The sequence below is a fragment of the Paroedura picta genome, chromosome 8, assembly GCF_049243985.1.
Source record: "Paroedura picta isolate Pp20150507F chromosome 8, Ppicta_v3.0, whole genome shotgun sequence".
Taxonomy (NCBI): Eukaryota; Metazoa; Chordata; class Lepidosauria; order Squamata; family Gekkonidae; genus Paroedura; species Paroedura picta.
The window spans coordinates 67109914-67123752 of NC_135376.1; the positions used below are offsets into that span (position 1 = coordinate 67109914).

Here is a 13839-nt window from a genome sequence, read left to right on the forward strand (position 1 = left end):
AAGGACAAACACTGGCACATCCCTTCCTGCCCAGCCACTCACAATCTGCCTACGTTCATAAAATCGGCATTTCTATCAGATGACTATTTTGCCTCTGCTTAAAAACTTCCAAAGGAGAACCCTCCACCACCCGAGGAAGCCTGTTCCACTGAGGAACCACTCTGTCAGGAACTACTTTCCATATGTTTAGCCGAAAATTCTTTTGAATTAATTTCAACCCATTGGTTCTGGTCTAATCCTCTGAGGCAACAGAAAACATTTTATTTCATTAATCTATTTTTATGGTCACAGACCAGGATATAAGAATTAGACAAGGTAAAATAATGATGATGATGATGATGATGATATTTTTATATCACCTCTCTCCCATAATGGGCTCAGGGTGGTATACAACATAGTTAAAATACATAAAAGTTAATTCACTTAAATGTAAATTAAGATTTTAAAAATTAAAAATTTTAATCTTCAACTCACTAACAATTAACTGTGAGCAGGTGAGTATTCTGACTGTCTTCAAAGGAGGAAAATAGAAACCTGTTTTTTAGAGCAACCACCCAAAATTGTGCATGAGGAGCACATTATTTCAGGATTATAAATAGGGCGACTACAATTACTGGTCCTGAATTGATTGGTTCCAGCCTTGGTAGAGAAATCCCTATGACTCCAGAATTAAGTTTTCTTCACTAGGTTGCTGTGTGTCTTAGGGAGCTTCAGCCTGTTCTTTTAAATCTAGACAGATTTACGTCTGCTTGGTGTGGGCAGAAATAGAGGCATTGAACAGTCCAATAAAAGAAAATGTCTTTTTAAAAGGGGACTTTTAAAAGGGGGCTTTAAAAAAAATGATCCACCTGGGTGTCAGATGCCCTAGGTACACCACTGCTCTGCTTCTCACCTGCCTTGAAAGAAGTGTTGTTTTTTGTACCTCGCTTTTCACTACCAAAGGGAGTCTCAAAGTGGCTTACAATCACCTTCCCTTCCTCTCCCCACAAATAGCATCCTGTGAAGTAGGTGACAGAGAGAGAGAGTGCTGACAGAACTGCTCTGACAGGACTGTGACTAGCCAAAGCTGAGAATAGCTGGGATCGCCATATGTCCACTGTGACTTGATGGCACTTTATACACGTGCACACACACACACACAAACACACGAGTCCTTGACAAGGAAAAACTGGACTTTTCTTTTTTGAGATGATAAAGAAGGATACAAACACCTTTCTCTATCATTGGACGAGATTTTTGTCAATAGTTTGGTCTCCTCTGGTTATGAAAATTAGTACTGTGACTATATTGTATACAATGTATAAATATGTGCGGCTTGATTACCATGTTAGAGCAAAGCTGGCTCCTCCCTCACTGAGACTGTATTTGCATCAAAAAATATAGCCTGTTAAAATTGTATCTCAGACTTGGAATCTAGAAACTCACAAAACAATGCATGTAAAAGCTGGGCTTATTTATTTGTTAGGTTTGTGATGCATTTGTGCGTTACATGCTTGGAGGTGTTTAAACACCTTCCTGAACTTACAGGAAGAACCGTGTGACAAGAAATCTTGTCCTTTTGATTCTTCATTTGTATGACAAACTTCTAGTGCTCTAGCTGTGTTGTTTGCTGTTATTTTCAGAACTGTCATAGTTTGTTTTATTTTCCAGGTGGTGCACGCACACAAGCCACAGTTCATGGCGCTACACTGTCAAGAGTTTGGTGGGAAAAACTACGAAGCATCTATGTCTCACGTGGACAAGTTTGTTAAGTAAGTGATAAGGAAGATTAATATGAAACTCTGATTTCTGGCTTTTTTCACAGCACTAAAGCAATATTTATACAGAAATATGCAAGTTGTTTTTCTCTTCATCTCATTGATTAAACACAGCAAATAGTAATTCATGTATTTATTTTTGAGCTGCTTTAGTGCTGCTTTGAATTCTGGCCGACTACAGACAAGGAACAAAAGCTGTGTAAAACCTTTTTTAGTTAAACCCAAATAAAAGGCTATTACATGGCTTTCCTTTCTTGTTCTGGATTTTGCATGGGCCAATAAGACTGTTTAACCTTGGGGAAAACACAACTACAAACAAACCATTTCAAATGCTGCTTTCCTCATTTCGGAAGAGTGACACGATTGGTCAAGAGCTGAAGAATGTTCAGGTTTGCAGATATACTTAAGTGTTAAGGTTTGATGTACAGATCATGAAACCTGATATAATGTAAACAGTTTTGCATTTGTTTCCCCATACGTGTTTGCCTCTCTTTAAATTTCTAAAACACAAAGAAACACAAAGAAATCCTGTTCAGAATTACTCCTCTCTTAGCCCACTGAAATGGGTGGACTTCAACTGGGGGAGGATTGTGCCCCACAAGATTGGTGGTTAGTTTTCATGTTCAGGGGGGTCGGGGGAGAGAAAACAGAAACCACTGTCATCAACCTCAGAACAAACCCTTCTTGCTTTTAGGTGACTGACTAAAGATATTTCACAGCATTTCCCGTCTGTTACACTCTATGGTATTGTGGGCAGGGCTGTTACTAGAGAGAAGGATTTACTGAACAAACGAAGCAAGTTTTTCAAGTTCTGTAATATCCCTAAATCTTTATTTTATATCTTAAACTACTTTTCTTCTGAATTAAGGCGTCCTGACCTGATGTTCTTCAAGAGAAGTGTTAAACAAGGAGACTTGATTCTTGTTCCTCCCCGCCCCCACCCCTATTGCATGTTGATCCTGCAGAGGGAAAAGAGATTTCAGTTTGAAGAATTTCCCAACAGAAGGTGTCATTTTCTTCCTGCACTGAATCTTGAGCCTAGCTAATGAGTAAGGAAGATGGGTTGGGTCCAAGCGTTAGCATCTCTAGAGTATGTGCTTCAGATTCGGCAACTTATACACATTTTGTTATTGTTGGATTTCTACCTCTAATTAAATTCAGCTAAATAACTACAGCTCCTATGGCAGAAGAATGGTTAATGCTATCACTTCATGAAATATATTCAAATCTTGGATTTCTGGGGCCTCTGGATTTCTTTGTTGCCTAGTATTGCTGTTAGAAATGTAATCCTTTTAGTTGGAGTTCCTGTCCGATTGAGGCCTATCATGTTTTTAATTTAGCTTACTCTGTACAACACAGCTCATCCCATCTCCTTTCCTCTTCTACTACCATTGAAATCTATTTAGGATTGCACTGTCAGAGAGTAATCCCGAGGTTGGCCAGTTCAGTGTGTTACTTATGCTGGCATGATACCAACTTACTTGGTCAGTATAATTTATTCTGCTGGCGGAGAAAAGAGATTATGAAATCAGACGAGATTGGGCGTGTTCAGGGTGGTGTGGCTGTAGGCGAGAGAAAAGAGCCAACCCAAGGAACCGAGAGGTGGGCCACCCATGGTGATTGGCTGCTCCAGGCTCCAATAATTTTGCTCAGCATATCCACAAGTATTTCTTCACTGTATTAATAGGGTTACTTGCTCCTACCTGCTGCAGTCCGTCCCACAACTGTAGCTCTCCATATCCCGTACCCATCATGGAGCCTGTATTATTATCCAGTATTATTATCCCTGTATTATCCTTGTGCATATTTACCTTGTGGCTTGTGAGAGGCACAGTTGGAGGCATGGAGAAACCAGGCCAGTGCTTGTGCAGTGTTCGGCCTGAGGTGATTCTGAGCAGGGCAGTGATAATATGTTGCAACAAATGTTTGTTTTCATCCATGGATTTTGGGCAAAACATCTTTTTCTTTAAAGTTTCAGCCACTACCATGCCAGTGCACCTCTCAGGTGTTTGCCAGTGCAAGGTCTTAGTTGCCATCCTAAACAGTCACAGAATGGCTTTAGGATTGCAGTAAAGATTTTCAAGAAGGTGATTGCTGTTCTGTTTGCTTAACAATTTGCTTGCTCTCAACTATTGCCGTCATTACATCAGGGCACCATCAGGTCTGGAACCCAGTATTCAGAGGAAAAATTGTTACCTCTCGTGGCAATGAAAGAATGTTCATATGGTGATCAAATTGCCTGCTGCCACTTCACCAGCTGGCCTTAGTGTAAAGGTATCCCACACAGCTGTTCTGGGATCAATCAGGTATTTCTGAAGAACTTTCTAAAGCAGTGGTCTTTTTACTTACAGTCTTTGTACATACAGCCTATGTACTGGGGCACTCAGGTGAGTTGTGAGCTCCTACAAAGCCACCATTTCCTTTTTGGAAGGACATAGTGCTGGTATGCTTGCCTACAGTGAAAGGGCACCACACCTCCTGATTCTCTTTCCATGCATGCTGAGATGAGCTGTAGGTGAAGTCTCTCAGCGGTAGTGAAGATTCCTCCATGACTCTGCCCTTTAACTTGGTCCTTACCCTCAGGTGTTCAGCTCGTATTAGCTGTTCCCAGGCCTTGGTCTGCTCCTGGTGTATCTGGCCTTGACTCTTGTGAGTTCATAGTTTTGGCTCCTCCTTCTTCCTGTTATATGGCTATGTTGATGATGATGTTACATGACTTCCTGCCACTTGCCTACAGATCATTTGATCTCTGAACAGGGCACCTTTATTTATTGATTGATCACCAACTAAAATACTTCTGCTGCATCATCTCCCAGGGCTCCAGGCTCAAGACCATTGTTCTGAGGCACTGATCCTCAGCCAGAGGGTTGGGATCACAGGGGAGGATTTGGGGGATAAGAAGAACATGCCTGTGTGCCAGACTTTGTGTTTACATGGAAGCAAACTATTTTTATAAGAGTAAAGTTCATATTTTTCTGAAGTTATACCCTTGAATTGGCCTCAGTTCAATTCATCCCAATGTAAAGAAATTAAATCTATTATTTGCAGGTTTGTTGTTTCTGCTGCAACCATCAATACAAATTACACTTTTATAAGTTGCGTATTACAAATTCACCCAATCCCCCTTCGTGCCATTTCAGACCCTCAAGGAAACTCACGTTGTTCCTAGCCGTTCTCTAAGACCAGGAGTGATCTTTAGGGAACTGAGTGGGTTGCTTGGTGGAAGAGGCTCTGTTCTGTGAACAGAAGTGACTTCTGGGAGCAAAAATCAAAGTTCAACTGCAACCCTGTTTTATTACTCAAATTGAGTACTTGTTTACTGAGGGCCATCCTGTGAGTTTGCATCTGTCACGAATATTGAAAACCACATCTGGCAAATGTGACACAGCTCATGGGTTCAGTTACCTTCATGGACCTTTGATATTAATAGACCCAAGTTATACGGCTTAAAATATAAGGTATAAAATATAAGGTAGTGTGTTGAAGACTTTGTTAGTATCCTTGAAAAAACAACAACTAAGAAATAAGGTCACTCATGAAGAAAAATACGAAAACGAGGTTTATACCTAGGAACTCATTCTGTTGTTTGAATAAAGTTTTTGCCAGCTGGAAAATGTCTTGTCTACTGAAAATAATCATAGCATCTCAGGTGGACTGAATTCACACTGAAGGCCCAGTGCTTTATGCAGGAGAGCCTTTGAGCTAAGAGGTTCCAACCTCCTGGTACAGCTTGGAGTTTTCCTGGATTTACTATTGACGTCTAGACTGCAGAGATCCATTCTCTGGGGAAAATGGCTGCTCTGGGGATGGCATCACTTTCCTGTTGAGTTTCCTTCCCCCCCTGGACCCCATCCTTTCTAGACACCACCCCACAGTCTCCAGGAATTTCCCAAGCTGCAGTTGCCAACCTTCATTTGGGCTCACTTTGTATCTGTAGCCCTAAAATGTACAGCCTCTCTCTCAGGGCTGTTATTATGGCGCTGATAACAGGAATGATTCAGCCGGATAGTTAGCTTAATATATTGTTGCCATCTTGCTCACGCTGACTTCTTTTTATTGTACATATCCTTGAATACGGGTGGATTTCCCTGTTGTTGGACAGTGGTGAAATATGTTCAGCTGGGTCATTAGAGAAAATTGGGGTTTGCAGACCTATTGTCTCTTGCTTGTTTAACTAACAAGGCACTGCTTGAATGTTTTGATGTATCGTCCCCCCCTCCCACCCTTCAACTCATGCTGGGTCATTTTTTAAACTTTCATTTCAATGCATAAGCTCATATGAAAGAATTTGTCTCTCCTTTTGTGTTGAAAGGGTGCCCTCTACTGGATTCATTAGTTGTGTGCCTTTTTGTTGATTTTACTGAATTATGGGAAGGGTGAGGTGAGTAAAATAGGAAGACACAATACCTCATTCTGTGGTTATTTCCCCCATTCTAAAATCCAGTGCCTAGTTAGAATGCCCTTGAAGTCTTCTTTTATTAATAGGCATCTGCTTAATGTCAGGAGAGGATATTTACTGTTGTTTCCTTTTGTACCTTTCAGAGAATTGCTATCAAGTGATGCAATGAAAGAATACAACAGAGCCCGGGTTTATCTGGATGAAAATTACAAGTCACAGGAACATTTCACGGTAAAATACCTTGTAAAATACCACGGTAAAATACCTTCATTCTCCATTCAGTGGTTCTCAACCTGGGATCGGGACCCCTTTGGGGGTAGAACAACCCTTTCACGGGTCGTGGCAGGGCAAGCAGTTTGGCCAGGGGGGGAGGGGCACCATCACTGTTGCCGCTCCTCCTGAAGGCGCACGCCAATTTATATCCAATCTATAACCAATTTATATACAATCATGAACAATGGATCTTCACACCATTGGTCAGTTTTGATTTATTTTCTGTGAAAGAACACTTGTATAATTTTATGGTTGGGGGTCACCACAACATGAGGAACTGTATTAAAGGGTCACGGCATTACGAAGGTTGAGAACTACTGATGTAGGTTAAGTGCTAGTTCTTCATCTCCAGTGTGTCATGCCTGAGAGCCATTGATGGTGGTGAAGACTACACTTTTAATAAACTTACTACAAGCACTGATATATACATATACATGTATATACAACCTGGAAAAAGTGGCTATTTAACATGATGTACTGACATTATGTGGAAGTTATATCGGCATGGCAGGGTAGTTGGTGGGAGGGAGAATGATGTTCTGGTTTGAAACCAATTGAAGCCCATATCTCTAATATGCCAACGTCACTTCCGGGTGATGTCAGCACATCAGAAAGTGCCCCCCCCCCAATCCCCTGCCAGCAGCACAAATGGACCTGGCTACCCTAGTGTCCCATCTTACCTGAGTCACAAATAGAGGGGAGTATATGTCTTCCTGACTCATTGTTCAGTCCAGTAGCATTTTTAAGATTAACAAAGTTTAATTTTGGCAATAAACTTTTGTGTGCATGATATAATGAACGAATTATAGTTTATTCATGATGCCTTGAAAGCAATGAATGAAAACAATGAAAGCAATGAAGAAACGAAGTCTGACAAAGAGTGCTTGCACTCGAACGCTCACACCCTGAATAAATCTTTGTTGGTCTTAAAGGTGCTACTGGACTCTGATTTTATTGTGCTACTTCAGACCAGCACGGCTATCCTTTTGAATCTATCCTTACAGGAGGGAGGACGTGAGGGTCCATTGGATGGGGCAAAGAGAAATAGGAGAGTTACACGGAATTGAAGGGCAGGATATTTGTATCTATGTATGTGTGTGTGTGGGAGAGGGAGAGAGGGAGAGGGAGAGAGAAAAGCTATTCATGAGATGAGAATGCTTCTAGTTGTAACCCAAGTTCTCTTGGTATCATTTCCGTCCAATGTGGTCACTTCCCCATTCTGTCCATTAATTGCATATACCGTAGCCATTAAAAAACTCCGGGTCCAATTTCAAGCAATCTCACATGGATCAAAGCTAGCAAGATTTTTGTTGAAGAATGCAGTCTTTTGTCCTTGTGCCATTTTTAGTTGGCAAGCTCAAATAATTGAATGAAAGGTCCAGAAGGTCATTTCTTTTAAACCCTTCAAAACACAGAGAAGGGCTGAAAGAATATTGAAGATGTAAACCAAAAACCCAATGTTCTGTAGTACCTTTCTGCCATGGGTATTTTAAAATATATATATTTTACATTTATTGTAAAATAAATTTATTTTACATTTATTGCATTGAATTACTGGGCCAAGTTCTTAGTTAATTATATCTATCCATTTCAGCTAGTCAATTCAATCTACATAAATTTGGACATGAAGAAAACCATTGTTCGAAAGGGGAAAAGTTCTTTGTTTCTAATTGAAACCCACATGCAGTGCAGCAGGCTCTTTTTCAGAAGAGACAGTTTTTCGTGAAGGAGAGAGAAGGTGGGATGCTTCTTCTAAGACAGGGGTAGTCAAACTGCGGCCCTCCAGATGTCCATGGACTACAATTCCCAGGAGCCCCTGCCAGCGAATGTAGTCCATGGACATCTGGAGGGCCGCAGTTTAACTACCCCTGTTCTAAGACAATACCAAGTACTTGTATTGAAAAATAATTAACAAGGTTTTTTTTTTTAATCAACTGCTCAATTAACCAGGGGGCCTTTTTAATCAATTGACAAATGTTAATTGATTGACTGATTGATCAATTAACTGTTACAGACTTTGTTCTTAAAGATAATGAATTGTATAGTAAAATGAGGCTTTGCTGACAATCCCCTAATTTGAGATTCACTTCTCAGGGAGCACGTCTGCCCATAGCTTAAATGACAGGAAATTCTTCTTGTGCCCTAGTGACTCCATTTTGTCAGCCAGCTTCACTTCTCTCCCCCCCACTCCAGTCCTCTGTACAACTTTCTATGTAATCTGTGTGGGTAGCTTTATCACCACTTGGTGATCTCATCATGTCAGATATAGCATTATGATGTCATCAGCAGGCTGCTATGTGCGGCAGCCTGTACTCTCAACCAGCTCAGCCCATTCATCCAGCAAAAGCAGAATCTTTTTTTAAAAAAACAGCAAGGATATGTTTCCAGCAAGGATCAAAATACTGAATTTTAAAATATAAAATAAAGTTATGAATTAGGTTACAACAGACTTGTTTGGGGGTTGAAAAAGGGAAGGCAAATACTCCATGTTCCCACTGTGATAAATTTCATTACTCAGAGCTAATGAGACCCCTTACAAGAGGAGAGTAACTGTTCTAAAACATAGGATAACATTATTAAATACAGAGCATTATTTTACCTTAAAATTATGTTCTCATTATTACAAAAATGGTAAAGTTAATTTTTGTTAGATTAATGGTATTTGAGCAATATTTTCAGTCAGGCCTGACTCAAATAATTGGTCATTAATTGAAAAAGGAAATTGAATTGAATTTAACTGGCACATAAATCCTGAGTGGTTTATTAATGGGTCTCAGAAAATATCGGCTTGTTCCCAGAAATGAATGGAGCATTCTGGCTCCTGTGAGCATATTAACTGTGGCAGTTCGGAGTTTTGCTAAATAACATAACATGATTTAAGAAGACCAACATAATTGAATTTAGTACAGAGGAAATTCAGATACCTGATTAGCTCCCAGAAACCGTATTGTCTCTTTAAAAGAGAAAAGGTTCTTTCTTCCCTGGTTCCCTGACCTCCAGGGCAAAATTTCATATTCTCACCAGGAGGTGGAGCTAAGGGATTAACTTTTACACAGTATTAGCCTCGCAATAATACTGAACAGTACTGAATAATACCGATTAGCTGTTGAATTGCATTTGAAAATTTTGGGGGATAGTTTTGTTTTAAATATAGATATGTTTAAGTATTCAAAGGAGAAGGAATCGTGCAATCTAGCCTTAAGGTTTGAAGGCCCTGGAAATTAAATGAGTGGAAGAGCTGAAACAAACTTTTAATATAGGAAATTAATTTTTTAATAAATGGAAGTACAGATTGTTATGGCCCAGTAAAATGTATAAATTGATTTAATGCACTGCTTTAACACTTGCTTTCAATCATTGGGATACCTTGGTCCTTAATATACTAAACAATCTAGCTTCCTTGTAAATCTGGCTAGGGTAGATCAGACAGAAGATGTAAAACGATATTTCATTGTTCCTTTATTTTTTGTCGCTATATAAAAGGTGTATTGCACATGACAAATATTAGATCATTCTTAGAGCTCTTGCTTGCTGCTCTAAAATGGAGGTGTTCTTTTAAACCTCCGGGCTTTGTATTTCTGATGGAACAGTCAATGGACACTATTGAACAGGTAACATGGGCAAAGGTGAGTCCTTACAATGCAATTCTAGGAAGAATTATTTCAATCTGAGTCTGTCGGTTTTGATCTGTCCAAACCAGAGTAACTTTTCTTAGGATTGCACTGTTAGCTTCTAAAACAAACTCCAGTGCTGCAATTCTAAGCACACCTCATTCAAAGTAAATCTCATCTAAATCAATAGGACTGAACCTACCGAGAAGGATGGGATATAAAAATAAAGTTGTTGTTATTATTTTCTAAGGAAACATGTTTAAGGCTGGGCTGTAACTGAAAGTCCTCTTCCGTCATTATTTTGTTGGCACTGTTTAAAGAACTGCATCCAGGATAGCTAAAATATGATATATAGTGGAAGGTAATTGATCTTAGGAATCTGGAACTGGAAAGGGGAAATTTAACGAAACAGAGACATTACATAGAACAGGCTAGTTTGAGTTGTTTCTTTGCACACAAAAACTGTCGGTTGAATGTGAAGTCTTTTTATTGTAGAATCATGTTCTCTGCGGTTGTCATTAGTCACTGCAAATATATCTCGGAAGGGCCTTGAGGGATGCAACATATCGCAAACAGACTCAAATAAAAGAATTTAATAGATAATAACTATTTGTTCTTAATTGTCCCTCCCTGGGAAGACCTTCGCATCTCCATGTACTCATTGTAGGCTGCATTTTTAACGACGTAACGGAGGTAGTAGAAAATAATCCATGCAGAATAGAAATACAGCCTTAGTATTAAATATGGAAATTTTTCTAGGCAAAACGACCACTGCAAAATGATTGGCGAATGCTTGATAACTGTATCTTATTGATGATCAGATTTTTATATTGACCTTTTCCCAAGAGGCTTACATGTTTTATCCTGTAGGTTAGGGAGACATAGTTGAGCCCAAGGTCACCTAGGGAGATCAGTGGAGTAGAGTTTTGAACACAGGTTTCCCCAGTCTTAGCCTAACATGCTACTCACTGTATTGGGGTTCCTCAGTGCTCCGCTCATGGGTGCTACAGCATCTGCAAGTGATTTCCTAGGTGCATGCCAAGTGCTTCAGGAAAGTAGGTTGGCTATTGTGAAAGCAGGACAAATAACCTTGACCTTGATATTCTCTCTGGGTATGACTGACCATATGTGTGTTATCCTCCCCCTTTGGGCTTCCTCTCTCTCTCTGTATGTTTTATCTTTCCTTTAACCCATTAGTTGTTATCACCTTTTCTGTGTGTATTTTATTATAATGTGTTTATTTATAGAAACTTCACGGGTCTGGATTATGGTAGAATGCCAGCAGGAGATTCATCCTTTCTGTGGGGCTACATTCTTCTAGAGCTAGAATTCTACCCCAACCAACACCTTCTCTGTGGATCTTTCCAATGTTTTTGAAATTCGTATGATGGCCTGTGATTAACCAAGTCTGTTAGCTTGGCCATCACTGCTAGTTCTCTGAATTTTTCACATCATGCATCCGTGTGTGGCTCCTGTTGTTGCTTCCAGCTGGAAGCGATAATATGTCTTGCATCTGTTGTTGCATGAAAAAAGAATGCTGTCCCTTGCTTAGGAAGACCTGCAGGTAAAATACTCAACAACATTTTTTTTGTTCCAATACAAATTTACATTTGAACACAGTTTGCAATTTATCATGGACTTTTATCCAATTTTTTTTTAACCAATTTACTTTCCACCACATATGAAAAAAGGACCCAGAAGCATCATGACATTTCCAGCACTTACCATCAGTTTTCTTAGACATTTTACTAATAACTTTAGGTGTCAAATATCATCTGTAAAAAAATCTTATGCCAATTTTCTCGCAATGCTTGACAGTTCATCCATTTTACATTTTTACATCATAATTTTTCCCATGCTTCTATTGCGATTGTCTCAGCAAAATTTTGCGTCCACTTTACCATGCATGTTTTTATTTGTTCTGTTTCACTTACATAAGTGAGTGCAAGTACAAGGTGTGGTTTTTCTTGTATGATTAAGTTTTCAAATTCAGTTTGGTTGGGAATGATCAGGCAGGAGAAGAGGAGGTTAAAGGGAACATGATTGATTTCAAGTCTTTGAAAGATTGTCCCTTGGAAGAGGGCAGGGAATGGTTCCTGTTGGCAGCAGAGGATAGGATCCACAGTAATAGTCTTAAACTATATGTAAAATGGTACCAGCTAGATATCAGGAAAAATAGGCTGTGTAAGGAGGTGGTGAGCTCCTCCTCACTGGCAGTGTTTGAGCAGCAGTTGGGCAGATACCTATCATGGATGCTTTAGTAGGGGGTTGGAGTAGATGACCTGTATGGCCCCTTCCAGTTCTATGATTCTATCCCACATTGCACACTGTCTTATGTATGTGTGTGTACTTGGCTCCTCCTCCTGTGGTAGGCAGCCACTTTGTAGTGGTGCTTGCCACTGTCCCCCACAATTCCAAAGATGCTTGAAGGCTTGCAAACTTTGGGGACCCCTGCATGACATCACGCTTGCCACTAATTTCCCCAGGGAATATCTAAGAATATCCTTTGTTAGTGAAGAAGCAGAAGTGGAGATGATGGCTGTCTGATTCTCCTTGGTAATGTCTACGTGCATTTGTATTGATTGATTAGGAGTGAATACTGATCTGTCCTGTTTCTCCCATCAAGTCAGTTTAGTGCAGTTATTTCTGTGTTTCCTCCTTCAGAATTGACAGTACATAGAGAGGCTGGTTCACAAAGAACAGATATCGTGCTTAAAAATTGATGTATATATATATACACATGATTCCCATTGTCATTTCTCAATAAAATTCTGTTACTTGAACTCTTATTTGTAGCATTCATATAGAAAAGAAAAATGAAAATTCCAATAATGGAATATAATTGAACTGAATATAAGAAGAGCACTGCTGGACTAGTCCATCTAGTCCAGCAGCCTGTCCTACGTAGTAGCTAACCAGTTCCTTTGGAAAGCCAACAAGCTGACAAAGAGGCTGAAGCCTTCCCTTGATGTTGCATCCTGGCTCTGGGATTCAGAGGATTAGTGCCTCTGAATGTGGAGGTTCCCCTGAGTTATCATGGCTAGTAGCCATTGATAGACTTGTCCTCCATGAATCTTCCTAATCCCCTTTTAAAGATGTTTATTCCTATGGTCATCACGACAGTGAATGCCACCTTTTCTGGCAGTGAATGCCACCTTTTCATCACTCTCTGTATAAAGTAGTAATTTGAAGACTATTAATTTTGAAAATCTATGTAGTCTGATGTGCTCCCCATCCAATATTTTGAGGGATCAGGGTACATTTGTTTTTGGCATATTATTAAATACTCCCATCCTGTTATGCCCCATTGCAGTCTTCACAATCTCCCATATCTGTACGTTTCATGAGAAGAACCCATGGACAGATTTTTGGGTTCGCTTTCTTGAGCCAGTGCAAACTTTTGTACCATGCTTAGAGGATCCAACTGAGAAAGAGAGTCTGTATTGCACAGGGCCCACTGAATGTTCAAAGACTGACACAATAGGGTTTCCAACTCTAGGTTGGGAAATTCCTGGAAATCTGGGGGGTGGAGCCTAGTGAAAGTGGGGTTTGGGGAGGGGAGAGACCTCAGTCGGGCATGATGTCATAGAATCCACCTTCCAAAGCAGACATTTTCTTCAGGGGAAACTGATCCCTTTCATCTGTAGATCTGTTGTTATTCGGGGAGATTGCTAACCCTACCTGGAGACTGGCAGCACTAGCACAAGTGGTTTAAAGGTAAAGGTATCCCCTGTGCAAGCACTGAGTTATGTCTGACCCTTGGGGTGATGCCCTCTAGTGTTTTCTTGGCTGACTCAAT

At 40.1% G+C, this 13839-nt stretch overlaps 1 protein-coding gene across 3 annotated transcripts in view; it reads left to right on the forward strand.

Annotated features, from left to right (window-relative positions):
* INPP5A (inositol polyphosphate-5-phosphatase A) overlaps positions 1-13839 on the forward strand; it is a 295368-nt gene that overhangs the window by 86953 nt on the left and 194576 nt on the right. For all 3 annotated transcript variants that reach the window (XM_077350184.1, XM_077350186.1, XM_077350185.1), the window contains exons 3-4: positions 1651-1751; positions 6300-6387. In XM_077350184.1, coding sequence (XP_077206299.1) covers positions 1651-1751; positions 6300-6387 — 189 coding nt within the window. The remainder of the gene's footprint in view (positions 1-1650; positions 1752-6299; positions 6388-13839) is intronic.